Here is a 27,791-nt window from a genome sequence, read left to right as displayed (position 1 = left end):
TATTGTCTGTTTTGACAGTTAAGGGGGTTTTACACGCTACGATATCGTTAATGTTTGGTCGCCGGGGTCACATTGTTAGTGACGCACATCCGGTGTCATTAACGATATCGCAGCGTGTAATACTTACCAGTGACCTTAGGCGACCTCATAAATGGTGAAAATCGTTCACCATGGAGAGGTCGTCCCAAAGTCAAAAATCGGTAAGGGTTGTTTAGCATTGTGGTTCATCGCTCATGCAGCAGCACACATCGCTATGTGTGACACCGCAGGAGCGAGGAACGTCTCCTTACCTGCCGCCGGCCACAATGAGGACGGAAGGAAGTGGGCAGGATGTTACGTCCTGCTCATCTCCGCCCCTCTGCTTTGATTGGCCGGCCGCTTAGTGACGTTGCGGTGACCTCGCTGTGATGCCAAACGTGCCTCCCCCTTGAAGGAGGGATTGTTCGGCAGTCACAGCGCCGCCGCCGACCAGGTATGTGTGACGCTGCGTAGCGATAATGTTCGCTACGGCAGCGATCACAAACAATCGCATGCGCGACAGGGGCGGGTACTCACACGGTCGCTATTGCTAGAAATTGCTAGCGATATCGCTACCGTGTAAAGCCCCCTTTACTCTAGTTTACCAGGTGGCCTATAGCAACCAATCACAGCTGTACTTCTATTTTGTTAGAGGTCAAGGAGCCCTCATTGGTTGCTATAGGCAACAAAGGACATTGTTAGTATAGGACAGCTTGTGTGTGAGTTAATATGGTTTCGGTGGTGATGCTTGTTTAATTTGTGACTATTATGTGCAAAATAATATTTTGTTACTCAATTTATTTTGTTATTATAGCGAAGAATAATTACTTAATATCCTGGGGCAATACTCGGTAATACAGCTAGTAGATTATAAAAAACAAATGAACACTCAAAAATATTTACTTTATTGGTTTTGTTTTAAAATATGCATAAAACTGTATACAATTCCAAAACGAGAAAAAAAAACCCATACACGCCATAAAAGAGGATTTTGCAAAGCTATAAAAATAGAATATAGAATTTCTCTCTGTGCAGTGGTCCACACATCCAACATATGGCAGACACAATATTTGGTAGTTGTTTGCTTTTGACCAGGGAACCAAATGACCGGAAAAGCTCCCTTGTATAAAATATTACAAGACATTACAAAATATGTACATTCCACATAAAAACAAAAACCCCCCAAAACAAAACAGTATGTACACATAATATATAATACTCTGTACATTTGTTCACATTACAGAAAAAAACCCACAGAATCTCGACTCTATTAATCATTGCATTTCTGTTAAGAAGGCTCCAAGCACAGAGCAGAACTACCTTAAGCCCAACAGAACCTATTATAAGGGGTTTTCCAATAATAGAAAAAGATTGGTCCAAGTGATGAAAACGCCATAAAATAATGATATTTATACATTTATACATATTAATAAATCCCCTGCTAATCCAGTACCATGGAACTGCTGCTCCCCGACAGTTTTTGTTTACTGTGCTGCAGTGATAATGCTCCCAAAGTCCCAGTACCTGGTTCCAGAGGTCATTTAGGTAGCTCAATGCATCATTGCTGCGCTGCCAGTCATTGTTTACAGTGCTGCAGAGATGCTGAACCTAGTTACCCAATTAAACCCCATATATAGGCAAGCCAAAGCGTTTGACAACTTCATATCGTCGATCTACCGCTGCACTAAATCGAATCTGTCATTAAGATAAACACCTTTCCTGCGCCGCATAAAGGCAAGCCAAATTCTTTGACACCTTCATATCTTTGATCTGTTGCTGCATTCCCAAGCAATCAGATCCTCTGTGCGCCAAGATAATTTTGCTCACCCTGCACCAGGCTCTTTAGCTTGATTGAAAGCTAACAGGCTGACGCTAGGCTGGAAAGCAACCTCGTGAGCAGAGGCTAGTCATGCCCAGAACAACGACTTGTTTATGAATTTTTCAGGAATGCAGCAACAGATACAAGATTTAAAATGTAGATGGATTTAGCTTTCAAAGATATAAATGCCCATATCTATGGTTAGGTTTGGGGTTGACCATATTTGGCAGGTTCCCTTTAATAACTAAAGCCAAACACTGATTTCAATGGTGTAATTGGCTGCAGCACAATAAATTAAGACCATGGGGGGGCACGAGTGATCTGACAACAGGGAATTTATCATGAATATGTGATAGGTCTCTTATATTTTGCATTATTCTTCCCCGTTGACTCAGTTTTTTTTCCGATCTCAGAAAACCCCTTGAAGGTCAGTGTCTGCCTGGAGCAAAATGAAACAAAGCATGACTATTCTGAACAGAAGCCATGGCCCTAGTGTGCATGGAGCCCAAGACTCCTTTACACATTAAAAATCAAAGCCTTTTTGATATATTGTCCCATTCACTTTCCCATTTATAAATTAGTAGTAAACACCTCAGCAGAGAGGACATTTTTGGTATTTCATACAATTAGTCACATAAAAATCTATCTACATCATTTCTGTGATAAAAAAAAATACAATAGTGCTGCTTGTAGCCTAAGAATTAGGCGGGCTTTACACGCTGCGACATCAGTAACAATGTGTTACCGATGCTGCAGTGATAGTCCCGCCCCCGTCGCACGTGCAATATCTAGTGAAAGCTGCCGTAGCGATTATTATCGCTACGGCAGTTTCACATGCACTCACCTGCCGTGTGACGTCGCTCTGGCCGGCGACCCGCCTCCTTCCTAAGGGGGCGGGTCGTGCGGCGTCACACGGCAGGCGGCCAATTGAAGTGGAGGGGCGGAGATGAGCAGGATGTAAACATCCCGCCCACCTCCGTCCTTCTCATTGCAGCCGGCGGCAGGTAAGGTGAAGTTCCTCGCTCCTGCGGCTTCATACACAGCGATGTGCGCTGCCGCAGGAGCGAGGAACAACATCGCACCTGTCGCTCCAACGGCATTATGGAAATGTCGGAGGCTGCACCGATGATACGATAACGATGCTTTTGCGCTCGTTCATCGTATCAAAAAGGTTTTACACGTTGCGATATCGACTGCGACGTCGGATGTGCGTCACTTTCGATTTGACCCCATCGACATCGCACGTGCAATGTCGCAACGTGCAAAGCCGCCCTTAGTGTTAAGTAAAAGAAAAGCAAGTAGAAGACACTTTCAAGGTATATAATACAAAATAATTTAATGAATCCTTTGAAAAGGGAAAATAAAATAAAAATATCTATATGTATATCTATATATGTATATATATATATGTGCATATATATATGTATATATATATATGTGCATATATATATATATGTGTGCGCATATATATATATATATATATATATATATATATATATATATATATATATATATATATATATATATATATAAAATCCCTCATTCCAAATCCAAGAGTAAATAAAACTATTTGCAGATTCTAGAAATTTCAACTTTATTATTATCAGTGTTTAACTTTTTTTTTTTTTTACAACTAAAAACAAGGTGTTAAAAAGGAAAAAAAAAAAGTGATAATTTCTGAGAATAAAAAAATTTGTGATATTCCAAATTGTGATTAAAAAAAAAAAGGACTAAAATGAGTGGAGAGTTATGATAAAAGATGTGGGCCATAGACCGCTGTGCCAGACACAGTCCGGTACAGATAAGGCACCACTATCTGAATACAGTGATTATACCCATAGTGGATGTGCCTGCAGTCATCACAAAATAGAGGCAGGCGATTACTAATTTACAATGGTTTATAAACCAAAAGACAAAAAATAATAAAAAGGTAACTATATTCATGTTGGAAAATGGCAACCTCCGATGTATGGGCCGATCGTTAAGGCTACAGCCCCTTATTAGTTTATCTAACTAAGCATTATTCACAGAAAATGAAAAGTAAAAACTGCTCTAAAGAGTTAACAGAATTAGAAAAACAGCTGCTTTCTTCCAAAAATTAGCAAGGCCACCTTTGTTAATTGGCTGTATTTACGCCCTTGCCCACTTCAATGGAGCGGAGCTGCAATATCGGACATAACTCGTGAACAGGACTGGGGCCGTTTCTTTAAAAAAGCAGCTATTTTTTATAATTCTGTCTAAATCATATAATTTTTACATAAGTTCTAAAAGTTCTGGAACTTTACAATATATGTATGTTGTGTTTTAATTCCTTGGCGGCTTTTTAGATCTATATTGCAGTCAGAGTGAAAACAGAGCCAGAAGCTAAAAATGCGCTCAGACCTATTCCTACAAACAGCTGAGAGTTTGTGATAACGGTATCCAGCCTAAGCAAGCATGTTGGCGTACATTTTTTTTTTTAAATCTAGTGTACATGCCACTGTTCTCGTATTATTTTATTTATTTCTGCACCTCTTCATTTCCGAGATGTAGCCCTTTTTCCTTATATGTAAATTTACTCATTCTTGAGGACCAAGCCCGGTTGGGTAATAAGGCTAGCTTTACATACATGGAAGAGGAGGGCCATGTGTCAGGAAGAGGGGGGAGCCATGTGTCAGGAAGAGGGGGGGGGCCAGTGTCAGGAAGAGGGGGGGGGGGCCAGTGTCAGGAAGACGGCGGGGCAGTGTCAGGAAGACGGGGGGGGGGCAGTGTCAGGAAGACGGGGGGGGGGCAGTGTCAGGAAGGGGGGTGGCAGTGTCAGGAAGACGGGGGGGCAGTGTCAGGAAGACGGGGGGGGGGGCAGTGTCAGGAAGACGGGGGGGGCAGTGTCAGGAAGACGGGGGGGGCAGTGTCAGGAAGATGGGGGGGGCAGTCTCAGGAAGATGGGGGGGGGCAGTGTCAGGAAGACGGGGGGGCAGTGTCAGGAAGACGGGGGGGCAGTGTCAGGAAGACGGGGGGGCAGTGTCAGGAAGACGGGGGGGCAGTGTCAGGAAGACGGGGGGGGGCAGGGGGGCCATATGTCAAGAAGAGGGGGGCCATATGTCAAGAAGAGGGGGGGCCATATGTCAAGAAGAGGGGGGCCATATGTCACGAAGAGGGGGGCCATATGTCAAGAAGAGGGGGGCCATATGTCAAGAAGAGAGGGGCCATATGTCAAGAAGAGAGGGGCCATATGTCAAGAAGAGAGGGGCCATATGTCAGGAAGAGAAAGGCAAAGTAATAAACAACAAAAATTGCAAATTCAAAACAGCGGCATTTACACCAGGTAAAAATTTGCATATTCATGGCTAGGGACAAGACATCTTCAACAGCTAGGACGCCAGTCGGATACATTTATCTACAAAATTGTACGCAAAACATTGTACGCAGTTTTCACAACAGTAGAGGGTTTTGTGCTGCAGAAAGGTTTGTGGTCTGAATGATTTTTTTTTTTTTTTTTTTTTTTAAAGGAAACTACTAGTTGGGGCACATTCAGACGTCCGTGCACCTCATTCCACAGTGCACAGACTTCTGTGGGTCTCACACTGAACTCGTAAGCATATTCATGAGTCTGCGGAGTTTGGGACAGGAGAGCTGCAGCCAGTCCATACACATTGGACCGTTGTGAACGGATGTCGGAGAGCGCCCTTATGAGAAGTGGTTCAGACAAATTTTCAGCCTCTGGATGTAAAACCACAATGTGTCCATTCACTGTAAATATAAATCCTAAACCTGGTAAGGAACTAAAAGATGAAGAATATTAGACGGTTCTGCATCTTACAGAGAAAGTGACCTTGTTTCTTTTAGCAATCACTGTCCATGTTTTCTCAATTCCGGTCTTGAAAGCTTAATTCCATACCTAAATTTATTAACAGTATCGACCTATTCTGTGTTCTGCGGCTAACTACAAGGACACCACCAATATTTATAAGGCTTGTCCTAGCCGGACAACGGATGACCTATGGATCTGTTGGGTGACCAACCCCTGGCACCCCCAACAAACAACAACTCCGGATTTATTTTTTTTTTTTTTTTTTTAAAAAAAAAAAAATATTCAAATCTAAGGGCTTGTTCACACATTGCATTCTTGCCAGTATAAAATGCAGCAGTTTACGTATGAGAATTCTAAAATCTCATTCACACGTGGCTTATTTTTTCCTTTCAGATTTGAAGCAGTTTCACATCTGCAGCATTTTTTACCCAATGAATGGGAAAAAGGTATAAAAAACATTTGCAAAAATGAGCAAAACATTTACACCGCGCTTTTACTGCCAATAGGCAAGCTTTTGGAGCAGAAATGTCTGCTGCAAATACTTCATGTGTGCACATACCCTCAATGTCCACTATAGCCTTTACACATTAGGGACAGAGTAAACTACACCTCATAAATACATGGACTCCATTCTCAAATACTGGACAGCTGCATTATATGTGGATGTGCATCTAGCACACTATATAAAATCAAGTCATCAGGTAATCAAGAGCACGCTCTTAACAATACTGCAACAATAGAAATAGCTGAGCACCAGGACTGGAATCACTTGGTATTTCACTTAATTGCATTATTAGAAATTTTCTAACAGAACTGCAATATGCTAACACAGAGGGGCTCTCCCAGAATTGATACGTGTCCCCTATCCACAGGATAGATGATAGATGTCGGCCCGCTAGAGGTCCCACAGCTGGTTACAACAGCGGTCCCGACACTGTTGTTCATCCTCACTGTTGGGCAGCAGAATGGTGGAAAGTAGAGATGAGCAAATTTGAAGGACCATTATCCAGCGACTATGCCAGTAGTCCACGGCCCCCAAATAAGAGCCCTATGAACGGTCTGTCTGCCAGCATCTTGGCACTTCTACTGACTAGCAGGCCGAGTTTGTCATACTGTTATAATGATGTTGCACCAGTTTTACAAATCAGAAGAGGTGCTGGGAATTGCCGAAGATAGGAGAGGATTCATATTCCCCCCGATCTGGCAACCACCTATTACAAATGTGGCCGTTGGAAAAGGTTCTGTAAATTTATGAGGCCATTTATAGTGGATATGCTGTATTCCACTTTCCACCATCAGCCTCAGGCCTTGGTTCCACTTGCCTATAGCTTCCGATGTGAAAGCATCGGAAGCGATATGCTAATGACCCCCTGCTGCGAATGTCAACCGAGGGTCATGCGACTGTGATGTGATCTTGTGATCAGATCAGCTGCAGAAAAGAGGGAGGGAGCACTTTCCGCATCTCTACATACAATCGCATTGCGGTTGGATGACATCTGAGTGCAGTGCGATATTTCACACGCTCCCATAGACTTGTATGGGTGCCCGTGAGTCGAAACTCGCTGCCAAACGCAGCATTCTGCGATTCATTTCTTGTGCCAATATGGCATGAGAAATCTATAGCAGATGGACACTGCCTCAAATTTTTGCACTGGTGCAAGTGCAATAAGATGTTTTATCGGATTACACTCGTCTGTGCAAAACGCAAGTGGAACCGAGGTCTTATAGAGAGACTTGCAACGGAGCATTAAAAGTGGCTCCACAAGTGGTTAATTATTTGGCTTAGAACCATCAAACGCTAATAGCACCAATACCACAGGTACCTAAAATCAAAAGAACATCATGATCAGTCTGTACTAGTAATATTGACACTGATTACTTGTTTCAAATATCGAAACATAAAAACACAGTAAAATATCAATAAGCAAATCAGGCACCAATAAAGCACCAGTTTTTTGTTCTGAAAACAGTCAGTGGCCACAGGGGCGAGTAACCCCCAATAAAACAAGCAAACACTTCTATATTGTCAGCACATAGTGCAGTCAGGTTAAAAAGAGAAACTATAAAGAAACACATTATCTTCTTGGTTGTACGAGGACTGTGCGCCACTCCGTAACACATGGATACTAGACACGTCCAATATCCAACCAACTTCATTAGATTATGCAGTAGGTGCAGGTTCACTTCAGTGTTATGCGGAGAACACCGGGGGTCTTTTCTTGAAATCTAAATGAAAAGAAATATTCCATATGAAAATGTCGTGCAAAGTAAAGCTCTGGATGCAAGAGAATAAATATGATTAGGGAATATATTTATAGAATCAAATTTTAAAGGGGTTTTCCAGGTTTGAGGTTCAAGTTTGCCGTCACTATATGTGACTGCAGACTTTATCCCCCTAGTCTGGAAAACCCCTTTAAAACATCAGGATTTTTGTATATAAGGTAAAGCAGTACTGGCACTATCAGGCACAGGCTGTACATACCATTAGTGGGCAGCTCGGATGTTTAGGCTGTGAAATCCAAGTTTATGAAGTTTGAAAATTCATCCACTTTTTGATTGACGTGTGCACTTCTCAAGATAGTATCCGGGCGGGTTATGCACATGATTCACGCTCCCCCCTCCCCGCCTCCTGTTCCTCCCTCTCTGGCTGTATGCAAAGTTCTCTATTCAGAAACACGGCGTCAGAGTTGGCGCCTGCACATAGCACTTATCTCCGGCGCCGTGTTTTTGAAGTCCGTATTACCCAGCTTTGTGTCGGAGAGGGCGGCGTATGCGCCCTCGCTTCTTCAGATCTCGTTATGAGCGCGCTGTCACAACAGGACTGGAGAACAGCTGATCTTACCGATTAGCTGCAGCAGACGATATCGTAGCTGCAGCTAATCGGGGTAAGATCAACTGTTCTCCAGTCCTGTTGTGACCGCACGTGCTCCCACGGTCACAACGAGATCTGAAGACGCGAAGGCGTATGCGCCGCCCTCTCAGACACAAAGCTGGGTAATACGGGCTTCAAAAACATGGCGCTGGAGATAAGCGCTATGCGCAGGCGCCAACTCCGACGCCGTATTTCTGAATAGAGAAATTTGCATAGAGCCAGAGAGAGGGCGGAACAGGAGGCGGGAGGGGGGCGGGAATCATGTGGATAACCCACCCGGATATTATCTGGAGAAGTGCGCACGTCAATCAAAAAGTGGGTGAATTTTCAAGCTTCATAAACTTGGATTTCACAGCCTAAACATCTGAGCTGCCCACTAATGGTATGTACAGCCTGTGCCTGATAGTGCCAGTACTGCACTGGCTTTAACTTATATACCAAAATCCTGATGTTTGATTCCCTTTAAGGCCAAGTTAAGGTTAATAGGAGAAATATCTTACTCAACCCACCCTCCGAAGAGATCCTCTTTTTGAGGGTACAAACTGAAGTTAAAAGAGAATCTGTCAGTAACATCAACACCTCCTCTCCTGAGGTTCATACATAGACAGGAAACATTAAGGGAGACAAGTTGTCATCGCCGCATGGGTCCACTATCCTGGTCAGTGTTATTTTGTCCTGAAGAAGGGGGCTATGACCCCAGAAACGCATTGACTTTCATCAGCTTTCATAATAAAGACTTGGATGATTTAATTTTCGTCTCCGGAGTTGTGAAAAGCGCGGTGATGACAACTGGTCTCCCTTGATGTTTCCTATCTGCCTGAATCTCCGGTGCTGCAGCTATCTCCACCATTACATGTCCATCCACGTGTTGTGACCTCTCACAATCCCTATCGGTGAGTACATCACTCACCTCCTCTCCTCTCGCTTACCTGGTAAGACCCTATTGCACCCTTTCTTCCACAGGCTCTCTCTCTTTAGAGGTTCATATATAGGAATATTTTCGCTTTTAGAAATACATCAAATTTTGGTTTTGGAAATTAGTATTCCAAGATTTATTGATTAAAAAGAGAATTTTGTTTACTTACCGTAAATTCTTTTTCTTATAGTTCCGACATGGGAGACCCAAACCATGGGTGTATAGCTTCTACCTCCGGAGGACACACAAAGTACTACACTAAAAGTGTAGCTCCTCCCTCCGAGCATATACACTCCCCGGATGACAAATCCAACCAGTTTAGTGCCAAAGCTGAAGGAGGACATCCACCCATAAGTAGAGATAGAGTAAAACCCGGAATAACCGGAACTTCTGTCTACAACAACAGCCGGTGAAAACACACGGAACAAGAAAGCTGCCAACAGGCAACAGGGAGGGTGCTGGGTCTCCCATGTCGGAACTATAAGAAAAAGAATTTACGGTAAGTAAACAAAATTCTCTTTTTCTTCATCGTTCCTTATGGGAGACCCAAACCATGGGACGTCTCAAAGCAGTCCACGGGTGGGAAATAAACAGAAACTGAGAAGTAGGCGAAACCTAACTTCACAAATGGGCGACAGCCGTCCGAAGGATGCGTCTGCCCAAGCTCGCATCTGCCGAAGCATGAGCATGCACTTGGTAGTGCTTCGAAAGGGTGTGCAGACTAGACCAAGTGGCAGCCTGACAGACCTGCTGAGCCGTAGCCCAAGAGGCACCGACAGCTCTGGTCGAGTGCGCCTTAATCCCTGGCGGGGGAGGCATCTGAGAACATAGGTAGGCATCGGATATGGGCGACCTAATCCAATGAGCTAGGGTCGGTTTAGAAGCCGAGAGACCCTTGCGCTGACCTGTGGTCAGCACAAAAAGAGAGGTGCACCGCCTAAGAAACAGCGGTGCGTGACACATAGATCCGGAGCGTCCGCACCAAATCTAAAGCATGCAACGCTTTCTCAAAGCGATGCACAGGGGCCGAACAAAGGGAAGACAATGAAATGTCCTGGTTAAGGTGGAACGGAGACATCACCTTAGGGAGAAGGCCCGGAGTTGGATGGAGAACCACCTTGTCTTGGTGAAAAAAACCAAAAAGGGTGACTCCGAAGAGAGCACAGTCAAATAAGAGACTCTCCTGAGAGAAATTATGGCCACCAGAAAAACCACTTTCTGTGAAAGACTAAACAACGAAACCTCCCTAAGAGGCTCAAAGGGGGGTTTCTGTAAGGCCATGAGGACCAAAGAAAGGTCTCAGGGATCCAGAGACCGCCGGTAAGGCGGAATGATGTGAGATGCGCCCTGCATGAAGGTGCGCACCTGGGCCAGTCGGGCGATACGCCGCTGACAGAGCCGAGACCTGTCCCTTGAGGGAATGAGGGACAGACCTAGCTGCAGGCCGGACTGTAGAAAGGACAGGATGGTCGGCAAGGAAAAAACGGCCAAGGAGCATGGCCGGAAGAACGACACCAGGACAGGAAAATTCTCCAAGTCCTGAGGTAAAACCTGGCCGAGGAAGACTTCCGAGCCTGAGTCATAGTGAAGATGACCTCGGAAGGAATGCCTGAAGCCGTAAGGATTCAGGGCTCAAGAGCCACGCCGTCAATCTGAGAGCCGCAGAATTGTTGTGGAAAACGGACCCTCTGAGAGAACGTCTGGCCGGTCCGGGAGATGCCACAGCACCTCTACGAACAGACGGAGCAGATCTGGGAACCAAGCTCGCCTGGGCCTGGGGCGATGAGTACGACCCGACGGCCCTCCATTTTGATCTTGCGCAGGACTCTGGGCAAGAGAGCTAGAGGGGGAAACACGTAGGCCAGACGGAACTGGGACCAATCTGGAACCAGCGCGTCCGCTGCCAAGGCCTGAGGATCGTGGGAGCGAGCCACGTAAACCGGGACCTTGTTGTTGTGCCGGGATGCCATTAGATCCACTCCCGGAGTGCCCTGCCTGCTAAATTGACCGGAACACTGCTGGATGCAGGGCTCACTCGCCGCTGTCCACGGTTTGACGGCTGAGATAATCTGCCTCCCAGTTCTCTGCGCCTGGGATGTGGACTGCGGATATGGTGGATTTGGAGTCCTCCGTCCACTGAAGGATATGTTGAACTTCCAACATTGCTAGGCGGCTGCGAGTCCTAGGACTACAGCCCTGATTTCCAGCACATTGATCGAGAGGGCTGATTCGGACGGAGTCCAAGTGCCCTGTGCTCGGTGGTGGAGAAACACTGCTCCCCAGCCGGATAGACTGGCATCCGTGGTGAGAATCACCCATGACGGGGCCGAAGCCACCACTTAAAGAGAGCTCCTGGTCTGTGGCGACAGAGCCACCAGCCTGTGCAAGGAAGAAGTCCCTTGTCCCAACAGCGGAAAATGTCCAGCTGCAGGGGACGCAGATGGAACTGGCAAGGGGAACCGCTTCTATTGACGCCACCATCTGACCCAGCACCTGCATGAGGTGCCTGATGGAATGACGGCGGAGCCTCAGCAGAGAGCGAACCGCCAGATGAAGAGACTGCTGTTTGACTAAGGGCAGCTTCACAAGTGCCAGCAGAGTCTCCCATTGCATCCCTAGGTACGTAAGTTCCTGGGTCGGGGTCAGAGTGGACTTGCAAGCGTGGCGAGAGTGAGCGAGACACTCCGCTGACAGTCTGCACTGGATGAAGCCCTGACTAGAAGGGCGTCCAGGTAAGGAATCACTACCAACCCCTGGAGGAGCAGAACCGCAACTGGTGAATACACGAGGGGCCGTGGCTAACCCAAAGGGGAGAGCCACGAATTGGAAATGTTCCTCTCCGATTACAAAACGTAGCCAACGCTGGTGTGAAACTGCGAATGGCACATGCAGAGAGACATCTCTGATGTCGATGGATGCTAAGAAATCTCCTTGGGTCATTGACTGATCGCAGAGATTCCATGCAAAATTGCCGCACCTGAACATGCTTGTTGAGAAGCTTGAGATCCTGGTCGGAAAGCACCGTCCTTTTCGGGGACTAGGAAGAGATTTGAGTAGAAATCTCAGAACCGTTCCCAGTCGGGAACTGGTACAATTACTCCATTGGCCTGCAAGAATGCCACGGCCTGTGAGAAGGCGGCGGCCTTGGAGCAGGGGGGAGTTGTCAGAAAAAATCTGTTTGGCGGCTGAATAGAATTCTATTCTGTAGCCGTGGGAGATGGTAACCCACACCCACTGATCGAAGACGTGTTGAAACCACACGTCGCCCAAGAGGGAGAGCCTGCCACCGACCAAGGACGTTACTGGCGCGGCCAGATAATCAAGAGGAGGCTGCCTTGGTGGCAGCAGCTCCTGCCGACTTAGGACGCGGCTTCATGCGCCAGTTGGTTTACGGACCTCGGCTGAGTTAGTGGACGAGGCCGAGGGCTTAGAGGACGACCAGTTAGAGGAAACGAAAGGAACGAAACCTCGTCTGGTTCCTGCCCTGGAAGGTTTCCTGGGTTGTGGCATGGAAGTACTCTTCCTGCCAAAAGCTTCCTTAATAATTTCATCCAGTTGTTCACCGAATAGACTGGTCCCAGCAAAAGGGAGTCCAGCAAGGAACTTCTTAAGAAGCATCTGCCTTCCACTCTCGAAGCCACAGGAACCTGCGGATAGCGAGGGACGTAGCCGAGGCCACCGCAGTGCGGTGACCGTCTCCAGCTATAGGATGAAAAGACTGAAGCCTGGAAGTTAAGGCAACCAATTCGGGCATAAAGGCCCTGGTGAGGGAATGCATCTCCTCCCGAGAAGCAGAGATGGCTTTGAGAGCCCGCACTGCTGCAAAAGATGGGGAGAACTAGGCCCCTGCCGCCTCATATATAGATTTGGCCAGAAGGACAACCTGGCGGACAGTGGGATCCTCAGAGAGGTGCCGTCAGCCACTGATACAACTGTCCGGGCTGAAAGTCTAGACACCGGAGGGTCCACCCTTGGTGAATGAGCCCACTCCTTGACCACCACTGGTGGAAGGGGGAAACAGTCATCAGAACCACGCTCTGAGAAGCGTCTGTTAGGACAGGCTCTGGGCTTGGTCACAGTGACCTGAATGCTGGAGTGGATAAGGAACACACTCCTTGTTCTCTTAGGCAAGGTATACTGATGCTTTTCTGCCAAAGAGGGGTGCTCCCCTGATACAGGCGGATTGAGGTCCAGTACAAATATAATGGACGCAATCAAATCATTAGCATCTGCATCACTTTCGGACAGATCAATGGGGTACATGGAGAGCGTCCGAGCCCCCAGTAAGGCATCCTCCTTGTCCTGCGAGTCAGCTCGTGAACCAGAGCCGCGGGGCGAGGAGGGAAAGGGGACCCTGCGTCTCCATTTTAGGAGGACGGGCTCCCAGATGAAGAATCCTCTGTGAGCTTTGCTGAGCGAGCCGTAGCAGCAGAAGCGCCCTGAGAAGGGGGCTGATGCATGCTCAGCAGTGTCCGGGACAGCTGTCCCCTGGAGAGAGGGATTCTACCCCGGAGCCGGAGCAGCCGGAGGGACCACTGGGGATAAGCCTCCAGGCTGAGGCACCACTATGTCAGAGCAGGCATCACAATGTGGTTATGTGCTCGGTACAGACAGTACGAGTCAACATGCGGTGCATAATAAAGAACAGCCTTGCAGCCCTGCACTGATATGAGACATGCTGCAGAAGTGGGGGCTCTGTCCAGAAAGACCCCCAGCAGAGTATATAAACAGAGTATATAAGCAGCAGCACAACCAGAGGTTGTGGCTTGCCAGACCGTTTAACATAACATCTCTGCTCCAGATTCCCCAGAAGTGGGGGCTTTTCGGAAAAAAAACCCCAGCAGAGTATATAAACAGAGTGTATAAGCAGCTGCACAACCGGAGGTTGTGGCTTGCCAGACTGTTTAACATAGGGGCATCTCTGTGCCCTCCAGATCCCCTAGAACTAGGGGCTCTGTCCCAGGCCCCCATTTGTCACAATGTGTTTGCAGACATTGATCTCTGTGCCCTAGAACGCTGAGAAAATGGCGTCCACAGCGAGGAGAGGGGGCGGGGCCTACTCTGAGAGCAGGACGGAGGGCAAATGAGGCATACAGGGGAGGGAATCTTTCCTCAGTGAGGAGTGTCCCTTCCCTGTGCTGAGCAGCCGGTGGGCGGAGCCACCCTGTCTCACTGCACTGACTGACATAGAATCGAAACTAGGCCTCAGGCGAAGCCGGGGCCTAGATTTAAACATGCGGCCAGCGTGCAGGCACCATCGGCGCGGTTCTCCAGTGAAAACTGGAGAACCGGCCGGAAATGTTAAAACATACATATAACACATTCTCCCCCACAAATAAAGTACAAGGGACCCCTAGAAAGACCACTTTCTGTGGTAATAACGTCTCAGTACTTAGCTTGAGACGCAGGTGCCAGGTTCCTGGGGGGTCATCGCTCCGTCCGGCAGGATCCTGAACAGGGCTGCGGATGGAGACCGGTCTCCTGCAAAGCAGTGAGAACCGTGATGGCTCCCACTTCAAACCAGAGCCCCAAGGGATGGCGAAGGAGCGCGGCATGTGAAGGCTCCAGCCCTGAAATCAACCTTAACAGCACCGCCGACACAGTGGGGTGAGAAGGGACATGCCGGGAGTCCAGATTGGACCCGCTTTTCTTCCAAATCTTTGAAATCAAAAATCAGAGGATGCATGTGTGTGTGTGACCTCCTGAACACAAAGCATTGAACTGGTTGGATTTGTCATCCGGGGAGTGTATATGCTCGGAGGGAGGAGCTACACTTTTAGTGTAGTACTTTGTGTGTCCTCCGGAGGCAGAAGCTATACCCCCATGGTTTGGGTCTCCCATAAGGAACGATAAAGAAAATCAACTTTGCTTGTGGGAAAACCTCTTTAAGTGCTCTGAGCACAACAGAGCACTTCCCAAGCCTCTGCCTCCCAATATTGTTTTCCTGCTTAACACTAGCCTCTGTGCTTGATTGATATGTCCGAATTCCTTGCCTGGTACTTGGTATTACACAGACATTGAGCTATCAATCAGGTAAAAAAGGCTGATGCTGGGCAGGGAACAACCCTAGGAGGCCAAAACTTGGGAAGTGATCTGTCAAGCCCACAGTACTTATTGTCACAAATGCATATGAATGTAAACGCGGATTTCTCAGGAATGTAGCATCAGATAGAAAATATATAGTTAAAGGGGTCAACAGATTTAGCTTTCAAAGAGAGGTATTCCCATACATGTAGTTTAAAGCGCACCAATCACCAGGATTTTCCTTTATAACCTAAAGCCAGTGCTATACTGACGCTAGGTTGTGGATTCTATACAGGCCATTAGGGTAAGCACACACGGCGAGAAAAACATAGCGAGTGGAATGCAATTAAAAAAATAAATAAATAAATCACATTCAACATACACCCATGTTACTCTACGGTGATGTTTTCTACGAGTGATTTTTTTCTCAGCACTAATCGGACCGAGAAAACATTCGCAACATGCTGCGGGTGCAATCTGATTTGTTTTCACTTGCAACCATACAAGTCTATGGGTGTGAGAGAAACATCGCATTACACCAGTGTAATAGGGGGCAGTGCGAGAATTGCATCAGCTGACAATGGAGGAGATGGGGATATTACTACCTCCCTCTCCTCCGCAGCGCCCGCCCCCCTTCTCCGCGGCTGTGCTGTGATCGCAGCACAGTGGCATAACACTTTGCTTACACTCCAGCAGAGTGGGAGCTGAGTGTCATGTGATTGACTAGCATTAATACCTGTAGGGCCACAGTATTAGTTGTCAGCTTAGCTGTAAAGGTTTTGAAACACAAGCAAGTAAAGGTTGTAAAATGAACAGCTTTTTGAATGACAGCAGCTGCCGATCAGCTGATAGCCGGAGTGGGTTTTCATAGTGATTCCCATCTCCCTGCCTGTTATTCCTCCCTCTATCGGTTATTTATGCGATTTCTATTATAGAATCGTTTTATTAAGGGACTAGAAGGACCTTTGCTGATGTCATACTCATGTGACCAGAAGGGGCGGGGCCTCAGCCAACAGAAAAATAATGTTGCTTCCTAATATCAGCTATGTTGGCTGAGGCCCCGCCCTTTCTGGTCATATGGGTATGACATCAGCACAGGTCTTTCCTGTCACTTAGTAAAACTCTTCTATAATGGAAATAGCATAACAGATAGAGGGAGGAACAACAGGCAGAGGGATGGGAATCACTATGAAAACCCACCCCAGCTATCAGCTGATCAGCAGCTGCTGTCATTCAAAAAGCTGCTTATTTTACAAACCCTATACATCCCAGCTGACAATTAAAGGTATGTATAGAATCAGCATGATTGTGCCAGTATAGCACTGGCTTGAGGTTATAAAGGAAAATCCTGGTGGTTGGTGCGCTTTAAGAGGGTGTTGATTTCACTGACAAATTTCTCTTTTAATATAGGTAGAAAGTCACAACCAAGACTAAACAGTTGCATTTGTATGGGCAGGATTACCTGTAGTCATGATTAGTCAGGAAGTCTATAACAGCAGGTTTAATGCGAGGTACTCCTCCTTGGCTATGGTTTCCCCTTCCGGTGATCACTAGGAGATGTGCCTTGCCTCCACTCTGCCTGAACTCTGCCAAATAGAATAAGCATTGTCACCATGCAAATAAGGAAAACTTTTTTATCTTGTGTTTTATTTCGGATGCAAGTTGAAGAAGGATTCCTACTGTATTACCATCATTACTAAAATCTGCAAATATTGAATCTCTCAAAAGCTTAGACTCTCATACATAGCATCTTATTCCTGAGCCAAGCATGTACATGTGTTCAATGGGTTTGAGGACTATAAGCTACAGCCAGACATCGTCATGTTGAAATCTAACATATGCTTGGTCCTTCTTTTGACATTTTGCTTATGTGGAGAGTAGGACACAAACAAAGATTAGATGATTGACTGATCCTGATGCAATATTTGGGTTTGGCGCAGTCTCAGAGAGACTGCATCTGACATACAGCAATGGCCAAATGTTTGGACGCATTTGCTCATACATTGGTTTTCTTTGTTCCAATTGGAAATAAGAGAAATATCGGTCCATGGGATGAGTTAGATCACAGAGGGAAGCGAAAACAGCCAACAACTGCTCAACATCTTAAGGAACTTCTTCAAGACTGATAGAAGCCATTCCACGTGACTACGTGATAAAGTTGCTTGAGAGACTGCCAAGGTGGGTAAAGCGGTCATTACAGTAAAAGGCCCGGATTGGGAAGCATCTGTGGTTTAATGCATAAATCTGGTTTGTTTCACATGTGTTTCTTTGCTCCTTGTTTCCATGTGATCCTTTGTGGATTTGCTGCCTTCAGTCTGAATTTACAATGTGCACATTCCAATAAAAAGGAAAGCCATTGCCTGAGCAATGGCCAAAAAAAATGTATTACTGTATATCTCTAACGCAGGATCAGGTGTCAACTATGACCAACCTAAGTGCATTAAAAAGTGAGAAGTGAATCACAAAGGGTAAAATAATGTAGTCTGGTACACTGTTCCCTTCCAGTCTATGCCAGGAGGTCTTGCAAGGGTCACAAGCTACAAAATTTCGCTTGCAGCTTTGAGAGCCCGGGGGGGGGGGGGGGGGGGGGGGAATAAGTGGTTGTACAAAGCTAATGAACCCTTAAGAATAAGGAGACCCAGCGAGTAAAATGGAGCGAGTGGAATGTGTTAAACAAATTGCATTCCACTCGGACCAATGTTACTCTATGGGGGTCGCTCCCATGTGCAATCTTTTTCTCATCCCTAATTGGACAGGGAAAACAATTGCAGCATGCTGCGGGTGGAATCTGATTAGTTTCAATTGCACCCATAAAAGTCTATGGATGCGAGAGAAACATTGCACTGCACTCGCTTGACACCAGAGTGTAGTGCGATAATTGCATTACATGATAATGGAGGCGATGGGGAGATTACTCCCTCCCTCTCCTCCGCAGCTGTGATCCAATCACCATTACTTTTGCATGACACTCGGCTCCCACTCGTAGCAGAGCAGGAGTAGGGAGTAATTAGCATAATGCATCTAAATGCCTGTGTCCTTAGCCTTAGATTCAGAAAAACCTAAAAATGTTGCATAAAACACCTGCATATAAAGTAATATTACTGAATTGCATGAATACAAAAACAACAATCATGACAACAATCATCTGTAATTCGGCTCTGTAGCAGCATTGTGACTTCAGATGATCACGATTAGGTTTAATTTTGCAACACAAAGTATATTTCTGCGATTATCCCAGGTGTCCTTTAATACTCAGCTTCAAGATGCATTTGCTGCTTCTGAATCGGACAATGAAATTAAAATGTTAATATAGCTACCGTCTGCCTTGTCCTGCAGGACCTTGCGCAAGTGCTTCATTGCTTCATCCACATGGAGGCCATGTAAATCTAATATATTCTCTGGCAGTAGATACTCATTAGACCTCTCGAAGATCTGTAAAGCTGCTCTCAGATTCTCCTCTTTCATCTTCTGCCCGTACAGATATCCCTATAGGAAAGCAATGACCATAACAATCCCATCCATCAGCCGTACAGTCTACAATGTAGAGAGTAATGGTAATTTATGCCAGGACTAACCTGCTGAGCGTAATAGGCTGCTACTTGCTTCATGCCCCGGTTATGAGCTTCTGCCGCTTTCCTGTAGCTCTCCTGCTGCTTCTGATGATAGAGGAAAGCCTCGGCTCTGAAGTCATCATAATTTGGGAACTTTAAGTCCTGGAAATATCGCTCACGGAGGATTTCATTATCTGGCTTCCATATCTTTATCAAATAATAAAATAAAACACACCTGGTCAATGCACATGGTCAGATCACGGATGAACGCAAAACGGCGGCCAAAAGCGGTTTAGTGCAAAGTTTATAACGACAAAAGGAAAATATCCCAAAAATACGGAATATGTAAGGACACTGCAGAAAACCGTAAAAGCTTTCTCCACCTCTGAGCATAATGTGCCCAAATAAAGCAGCTGTTCCAAAAATTCCTTAGTTTCGATCATGGGCAATAACCTTTGTACTTTTCTGCCTATCAAACTGTATGAAGGTTTGTTTTATGCAGAATGAGTTGTAGTTTTTAATGACTCCTTACATGTATGGTAAAAAGAAAAGGAAAAATAAATCCAAGTATGGTGACATGGTGAAAAAAAAAAAAAAAGTATTTTTCGGATTAAAAGGCGCAATTTTCTTCCCAAAATTTTTGGAAGGCAAAAGAGGGGTGCATCTTATAATCCGAATGTAGATCCCCAGGGGTGCTGAAGAGGGGCAGCAGGAGGCAGGGGCGATGCTGCGGCAGCTGTGCTGGAGCTGCAGGCGTCAGAGCTGCGGGTAGCTGTGCAGGGGCTGCGGGCGTCAGTGCTGCGTGTAGCTGTGTTGGAGCTGCGGGCGTCAGTGCTGCGTGTAGCTGTGCTGGAGCTGCGGGCGTCAGTGCTGCGGGTAGCTGTGCTGGAGCTGCGGGCGTCAGTGCTGCGGGTAGCTGTGCTGGAGCTGCGGGCGTCAGTGCTGCGGGTAGCTGTGCTGGAGCTGCGGGCGTCAGTGCTGCGGGTAGCTGTGCAGGGGCTGCGGGCGTCAGTGCTGCGGGTAGCTGTGCTGGAGCTGCGGGCGTCAGTGCTGCGGGTAGCTGTGCAGGGGCTGCGGGCGTCAGTGCTGCGGGTAGCTGTGCAGGGGCTGCGGGCGTCAGTGCTGCGGGTAGCTGTGCTGGAGCTGCGGGCGTCAGTGCTGCGGGTAGCTGTGCTGGAGCTGCGGGCGTCAGTGCTGCAGTAGCTATGCTGGGGCTGCGGGCGGTGAGGGCTTCAAATAATGGAGAGTCGGCGCGTGTGCAGATGGAGTTTTTGGTTTAAGATCTCATCTGTGCACGTGCCGCCTTCGGCCCATTGGTCTCCCAGCAGCGGACTTAATGAAAATGGCGCCTGGAGGTGACACGTGCGCAGATGAGATCTCGGCTTGGCTTTCCAAAGCATGTTTTTCACTGAAACAGGGTAGAACATACATGGGTGCAATTAAGCAGCTTGTGTCAGATTCATAGTGTCCATTGTCCGGGCACAATCGATCTTTCAGGTTCTCCTTAACAATTTTTAAACGAAATATCACTTAAAACACGTCAGCTAATAAAGGGGATAAGGAAATGTAAGACTGTTTTTTTCACATTCAAGAAACGTCAAACCGCTTCGTTTCTATTTGACCTAAATAAAAGTCAAAATAAAGCTAAAAAAAAAAAAGAAATTGTCTTCCGAATGACTTCTTTAGCACCACAAAAACCATTGCACAATGTTGCATGGAATAAAATAAAGAAATATAAAAACACAAACTTTTAAATAGTTCAATAACTTAAGGCCCTCATGCACATTAGGCTAAGGTCGGATGAACCTGCTGATATTGACCGAAGTTGTAATCTGTATGGAGGCACCGGCCGAATGAATGGTCAGGGGCACTGTTGATCACGCATGTCCCATTTCAGACTGCCGATCGCATTGTCCTCTCTAAGCTACTGGCTGATGTAACTTGGCTTTTTCATAGAGAACACAAGCGCGCTCCACTGAACAACCGCTCCTGTGTGTAGGAGATTCGGTCGACATGGCTGTCGGTCGAACAATCGGCTGAAGCTTCATTTGGCCAATAGCCATCTCATGTTTATAGACAGCTTTCGGCTTTTTGGCACTCAGAACATCTTTTTAGCATAGGTCATCAATATCCAAACCATGAGACTCCGTTTTCCATCACTTCCAATCAGATCAATGATGTAAGTTTAGCAGATGATAAGCCCCCTTCATGGTTTCCCTTAGCACATCACAGTACATACGATGTATAGACGTGTGCTAGACTCACCTATAGGAAGCAACCAGACACTGCTACAGCTAAATGTATGGCAATTTCCTAAGTAATCAATAAAGGGACCACGTTTATCGCTGAAACGCAGTGGAACTTTATCCAAATGTTTTGGGGGAGTTTACAGAGGTCAAATCAGAAGCAAGTACTGAGTGGTCCTAAGGCCGGTTTCACACGTCTGACATTCATGGTCCGAGTATGGGGCTTTAGAGTTCGGGTCAGAAGAACTGCAGTCGGTCCGGACATTGTGGTCCGTTTTTGGACATGTGAAACCGGCCTTGGGATGTACCATGCATAATCAAGTTAAGGAAAGATTAAAATCACTAGATTTTCTCATGCACATACAGGATAGATTATTCTGAAAGGTTACTTGGAAGTACAATTACCCTTTAAACTATGCAGAATTTTTGAATTCCTCTGTATAGATTTGCATAGCAAATAAAGAAAAGGACACAAGGTAAAAATGAAATTTTGCAATAACAGATGTAATCTCTGACCAATAGCTTAAGCAGGTACCTTTTCCTTGCTTTTCTCAGTCGATGTGGCCACCGGTGGCTTGAAGCCTTGAGCGATCACATTCTGCACGGGATCAGACTCCAGAACAGAGCTCATGAACTCCTCCGTCTTCTCTAAAGAATAACTTTAGGCAAAAGAAAATCATAACCCAACTTAAAAAACATATTACATATACAGTTTGTGTATTGTATATATCACAAAAGTGAGTACACCCCTCACATTTTTGTAAATATTTGATTATATCTTTTCATGGGACAACACTGAGGATCTGACACTGATACAATGTACAGTAGTCAGTGTGCAGCTTGTATAACAGGGTAAATTTGGTGCCCTCTAAATAAGTCAACATACAGCAAGCAATTAATGTCTAAACCGCTGGCTACAAAAGTGAGTACACCCCTATGTGGAATTCGCCAAATTGTGGCAAATTAGCCATATTCCCTCCCCTGTGTCTTGTGACTCATTAGTGTTACAAGGTCTCAGGTGTGAATGGGGAGCAGGTGGGGTAAATTTGATCGCTCATACAGTCTCTCACATACTTTGCAGTTCTCTCAAGAATGCAACAACTATTGTAATGCAGCTGCGTGAACCAGGCAGTTAAAACAGCACTTACAGCATGGAACGTGGGAGAAAAGGAGCCATAACAAGGTAATGCAGTAACTTACAAAGATTTATAACTTTGCAAGTTGTATTTCTATATTTATTATTTTGAGGTATGTATACTTTGCTTGCAGGTCACTAGCAACCTGTCATTGTGTCCATCATTTTAATTATTCATTAAGATGCAATTACATAAGAGAGGCCACTTTTACTACACATTGTAGAAAGGTTTAACTGCTGTAACCTGTACAATGGCAGCACCCATGAAATTAATGTGATGAATATTTCAGAATGAGGGACATAACAATGAGTTTGATATATTAGTTATAGGATAAAAAGGGGTTATCCAGACTCTCACATATCTGCATTGAAGATGAAAAGCACTGCTTAGTTTAAAGGGAATCTGTCAGGTCCAAAATGCACCCAGAACCACGAGCAGTTCTGGGTACATATTGCTAATCCCTGCCTAACCGTCCCTGTATACACTCGCATAGATAAAGAGATCTTTAGAAAAAGTATTTCTACGTTCGCACACTGCGTCTTTTTGACGCTGCGTTTTTGCCGCGATTTGGTGCGTTTTTGGCTGCGTTTTGCTGCGTTTTTGATCTCTGCGTTTTGCTGCGTTTTTTTATCAGTGAACAAAAAAAAAAAGGTCTGATGTCATTTCCTTCTTCAATCTGTTCTTCATTCTCCACTAGTGTATGCAGAAGAGCAGACAGCTGCAGAACTACAAGGCTCAGCATGCTCCATCCAGGACTGAATGCTTGAGGGAGAGTCAGGGGGAGCAGACCTACAAGGCTCAGCATCCTCCATCCAATAGTGTATGCAGGAGAGCAGACAGCAGCTGTCGAACTACAAGGCTCAGCATCCTCCTTCCAGGACTGTATGCAGGATTTCTTTGCCCCCCCAAACAAAAAAAATGACGTGGGCTTCGCCATATTTTTGTATGCTAGCCGGGTACAGCAGGCAGGTACGGGCTGCCCCCAACCCCCAGCTGCCTATTTGTACCCGGCTGGGAACCAAAAATATAGGGAAGCCCTTTTTTTTTTTTAAATTATTTCATGAATTTCATGAAATAATTTTTAAGAAAAAATGACGTGAGCTTCGCCCAATTTTTGAGTCCAGCCGGGTACAACTAGGCAGCTGGGGATTGGAATCCACAGTGCAGGGTGCCCATTCTTTCTGGGCACCCCCGCTGTGAATTGCAGTCCCGCAGCCACCCCAGAAAATGGCGCTTTCATAGAAGCGCCATCTTCTGGCGCTGTATCCACCTCTTCCAGCTGCCCTGATGCCGGGTGGCTCGCTGGGTAATAATGGGGTTAGGGCTAGCTGTATAGCTGGCCCTAAGCCCGAAATTCATGGTGTCACGCCAATATTAGACATGGCCACCATGAATTTCTAGTAAAGATAAAAAAAAAAACACAACACACAGAAAAATATTTTTATTAGAAATAAAACACAACACAATTAGTGACTCCATCTTTATTGAAATAAAAAAAAACCCTCCGCAGTAATCCTGGGTCAGGGTCCCGCGCCGTCCAATCCGGATCCAATATCATCTGATCGGTTTGCTGGAAGGCAAAGCGATCAGATAATGTGTCAGGATCAAGTGCCTGAATCCCATCACACATCAGCTGATTGTATAAAAGCCGATTATACAATCAGCTGATGCATCGGTGCAAAAAAAAAAAAAAATAAAAAAATAATGCTCACTTAAGTGCTGATTACCGGCAGCTCCTGCAGCGATGGGGCGGGAGTCTGATCCCGTCCGATCGCTGCAGCAGCTGCCGGTAATCAGGGATGAAGTCTCCTGACGCATCCGCTGATACCGGCCGGTCGCCCGCGTCACCGCGATACTTACGATCAGCTGATGCGTCAGGTGACTGCATCAGGTGATCCATCGCCAGGTCCTGCATCCATCGGAGGTTTCCCGGCCGTCTGCACACAGCCGGAGCGGGGGTGGCGATACCGTGAGAGGAGATAGGAGCGGGCATGGCACCGGGAGTCTGCAGACAGGTGAGTATAACTTTTTTTTTTTTCTTCTACTGTTAACTTTTGTTTTCGCAGCCGCTTCCACCTCCCGCCCAGACATGGCGCCGCACGGCAGCTGACATGCACAGGACGGGAGGTGGACGCAGCGGTGACGGTACCGGGAGGATTCACGCTTCTGTATGTACTGACAGAAGGAATCCTCTTCCTGTACACGTCACTTTACTACCCACCTCCTGCGTTTATAGCTGCGTTTTTGGTCTTAGAAACGCACCAAAACGCAGCTATTTGCGTTTCTCATTGCGTCTTTCAACATCCCATTGAACTCAATGGATGAAAAGCGCAGTGAAAAACGCGGGAATAATTGACATGCTGCGTTTTTGTGGCACCACAAAAACGCAGCTGAAAAAAACAGATGTGTGCGGACAGCAAAAATGAAAACTCAGACTTTGCTGGGGAAGCAAAGTCATGCAGTTTTGAGGCCAAAAACGCACCCGAAAAACGCGCAAAAACGCCGCGAAAAACGCACTGTGCGCACATAGCCTAAAGATCTCTTACCGTATGCTAATGGGGGTGACTGGCAAGGGAAGCAACACTCAGGGGTCTACTGCCCTCGCTTATTAGCATACAATAGAAGATCTTTAGAAATACTTTTACTAAGGGTACCTTCACACTTAGCGATGCAGCAGCGATCCGACCAGCGATCTGACCTGGTCAGGATCGCTGCTGCATCGCTACATGGTCGCTGGTGAGCTGTCAAACAGGCAGATCTCACCAGCGACCAGTGAACAGCCCCCAGCCAGCAGCGACGTGCAAGCGACGCTGCGCTTGCACTGAGCCGCCGTCTGGAAGCTGCGGAGACTGGTAACTAAGGTAAACATCGGGTATGGTTACCCGATGTTTACATTAGTTACCAGTGTGAGCAGGGAGCAGGGAGCCGCGCACACTGAGCGCTGGCTCCTTGCTCTCCTAGCTACAGTACACATCGGGTTAATTAACCCGATGTGTAATGCAGCTACATGTGCAGAGAGCAGGGAGCCGCGCACACTGCTTAGCGCTGGCTCCTTGCTCTCCTAGCTGCTGTACACATCGGGTTAATTAACCCGATGTGTACAGCAGCTACATGTGCAGAGAGCCGGAGCCGGCAGCACAGGCAGCGTGAGAGCTGCAGAGGCTGGTAACTAAGGTAAATATCGGGTAACCACCTTGGTTACCCGATGTTTATCTTGGATACAGCTTACCTCAGCTGTCAGACGCCGGCTCCTGCTCCCTGCTCGCTTCATTTGTCGCTCTCTTGCTGTCACACACAGCGATCTGTGTGTCACAGCAGGAGAGCGGCTTTGAAGAAAACGAACCAGGGCTGTGTGTAACGAGCAGCGATCTCGCAGCAGGGGCCAGATCGCTGCTCATTGTCACACACAGCGAGATCGCTAATGAGGTCACTGCTGCGTCACAAAAAGCGTGACTCAGCAGCGATCTCGGCAGCGAGCTCGCTGTGTGTGAAGCACCCCTAAAGATCTCTTTATCTATGCTAATATATACAGGGACAGTTGGGCAGGGATTAGCAATATGCACTAAGAACTGCTCGTGGTTCTGGGTGCATATTGGACCTGACAAGTTCCCTTTAAGCAGATAGCTGGCAATGCTCACACTAATCTTAATAAGGGGGCCTGGAGTCAGATGCTTCTAATTGATTAAAGAGGAACACAAAACTTAACGAATCAGGAGCATCGGAAAAGTGGTGTGCACCTCCTCAGAACTCTTAGGGGTGCTTCACACACAGCGAGCTCGCTGCCGAGATCGCTGCTGAGGCACGCTTTTTGTGACGCAGCAGTGACCTCATTAGCGATCTCGCTGTGTGGGACACTGAGCAGCGATCTGGCCCCTGCTGCGAGATCGCTGCTCGTTACACACAGCCCTGGTTCGTTTTCTTCAAAGGCGCTCTCCCACTGTGACACACAGATCGCTGTGTGTGACAGCGAGAGAGCGACAAATGAAGCGAGCAGGGAGCAGGAGCCGGCGTCTGGCAGCTGCGGTAAGCTGTAACCAAGATAAACATCGGGTAACCAAGGTGGTTACCCGATATTTACCTTAGTTACCAGCCTCCGCAGCTCTCACGCTGCCGGCTCCCTGCTCTCTGCACATGTAGCTGCATTACACATCGGGTTAATTAACCCGATGTGTACTGTAGCTAGGAGAGCAAGGAGCCAGCGCTAAGCTAAGCGGTGTGCGCTGGTAACTTATGTAAACATCGGGTAACCATACCCGATGTTTACCTTAGTTACCAGTGTCCGCAGATTCCAGACGCCGGCTCCGTGCAAGCGCAGCGTCGCTTGCACGTCGCTGCTGGCTGGGGGCTGGTCACTGGTCGCTGGTGAGATCTGCCTGTTTGACAGCTCACCAGCGACCATGTAGCGATGCAGCAGCGATCCTGACCAGGTCAGATTGCTGGTCGGATCGTTGCTGCATCGCTAAAGTGTGAAGGTACCCTTACTCCAGTTGGGTACTGGAGTGTGATATCTGGGCATAGGTAATGCAACAGTTCATCATGGATCACACAACCTTCACTTCACCCCTTTTCGCAGAGCTGATCAAAAAGTTACATAATTTCTGCCTAACTCCTAAATGTGGAAAAGGTTTGTGACTTTTCAAAGTGATTTATGAATTGCTTTGATGAATCGGGACCTACATTTTTGTAATATGCATGTTCTAAAATTGGTGATCCCCAAGATAACTGCAATTTTTAACATTAACCTACTACAAAAGTAATACTCTTTCAGAGTTCATGCAATATTTTAGATAACCTCTTAAGCCCTATTTCGTGCATCTAAGTGTAATACAGAGGATCCAGAAAACATGAGCCCAGAGCCTCAGGGAACAGAGAGCCAAGGACCCAGAGCCCCAGGGACAGAGATCCAGAGCCCCAAGGACCCGAGGAATAGGGACCCAGAACACAGGGACCCAGAGCCCCAAGGACCCGAGGAATAGGGACCCAGAACACAGGGACCCAAAGTCCCAGGGACCCACCCAAGCATCAGATGGCCCATTGATTTCAACTGGCTGCACAAGATATTTTTAAGAAAAATTGGCCGCCATTTTCCTAGTAATAACAGCTAAAGTGTCCTTGGAGATTTGCAAATATATGAACACTTGTTGGTCTAATATTTTATTCCTTTCTTACTTGTTTTCCTTAAAGATATCCAATAGTAGTTGTTGCTCGATGTTCGGAAACAATTCCAGGAGCTGTTTCTCCTTCATTTTCACCGCACAGTTCTTACTTGATGAAGACTTCTTCTACATAAGTAAGCACATATTATAGGAAAGACATTACATATCTGACAAACAGATTTGCAAATTTTTTTTTTTTCTACTTCATGTAAATAATTTTTTGTTTAAATAAAACTGTAATGCAGTCATATGTTTAACAGACA

The 27,791-nt window shown here is 46.5% G+C and overlaps 1 protein-coding gene across 2 annotated transcripts in view; it reads right to left on the bottom strand.

Annotated features, from left to right (window-relative positions):
• Positions 1-4,794: 4,794 nt before the first annotated feature.
• The window catches only part of N4BP2 (NEDD4 binding protein 2), a 115,218-nt gene continuing 92,221 nt past the window's right edge, over positions 4,795-27,791 (bottom strand). For both annotated transcript variants that reach the window (XM_075346979.1, XM_075346980.1), the window contains 6 exons: positions 27,542-27,654; positions 21,772-21,895; positions 19,015-19,197; positions 18,757-18,925; positions 16,902-17,025; positions 4,795-7,853 (listed from right to left, as the gene is read on the bottom strand). In XM_075346979.1, coding sequence (XP_075203094.1) covers positions 7,808-7,853; positions 16,902-17,025; positions 18,757-18,925; positions 19,015-19,197; positions 21,772-21,895; positions 27,542-27,654 — 759 coding nt within the window. In that variant the 3' untranslated portion in view covers positions 4,795-7,807. The remainder of the gene's footprint in view (positions 7,854-16,901; positions 17,026-18,756; positions 18,926-19,014; positions 19,198-21,771; positions 21,896-27,541; positions 27,655-27,791) is intronic.

Source organism: Anomaloglossus baeobatrachus, chromosome 1, assembly GCF_048569485.1.
Source record: "Anomaloglossus baeobatrachus isolate aAnoBae1 chromosome 1, aAnoBae1.hap1, whole genome shotgun sequence".
NCBI classification, from domain to species: Eukaryota; Metazoa; Chordata; class Amphibia; order Anura; family Aromobatidae; genus Anomaloglossus; species Anomaloglossus baeobatrachus.
This window is presented reverse-complemented; position numbering and strand designations above follow the sequence as displayed.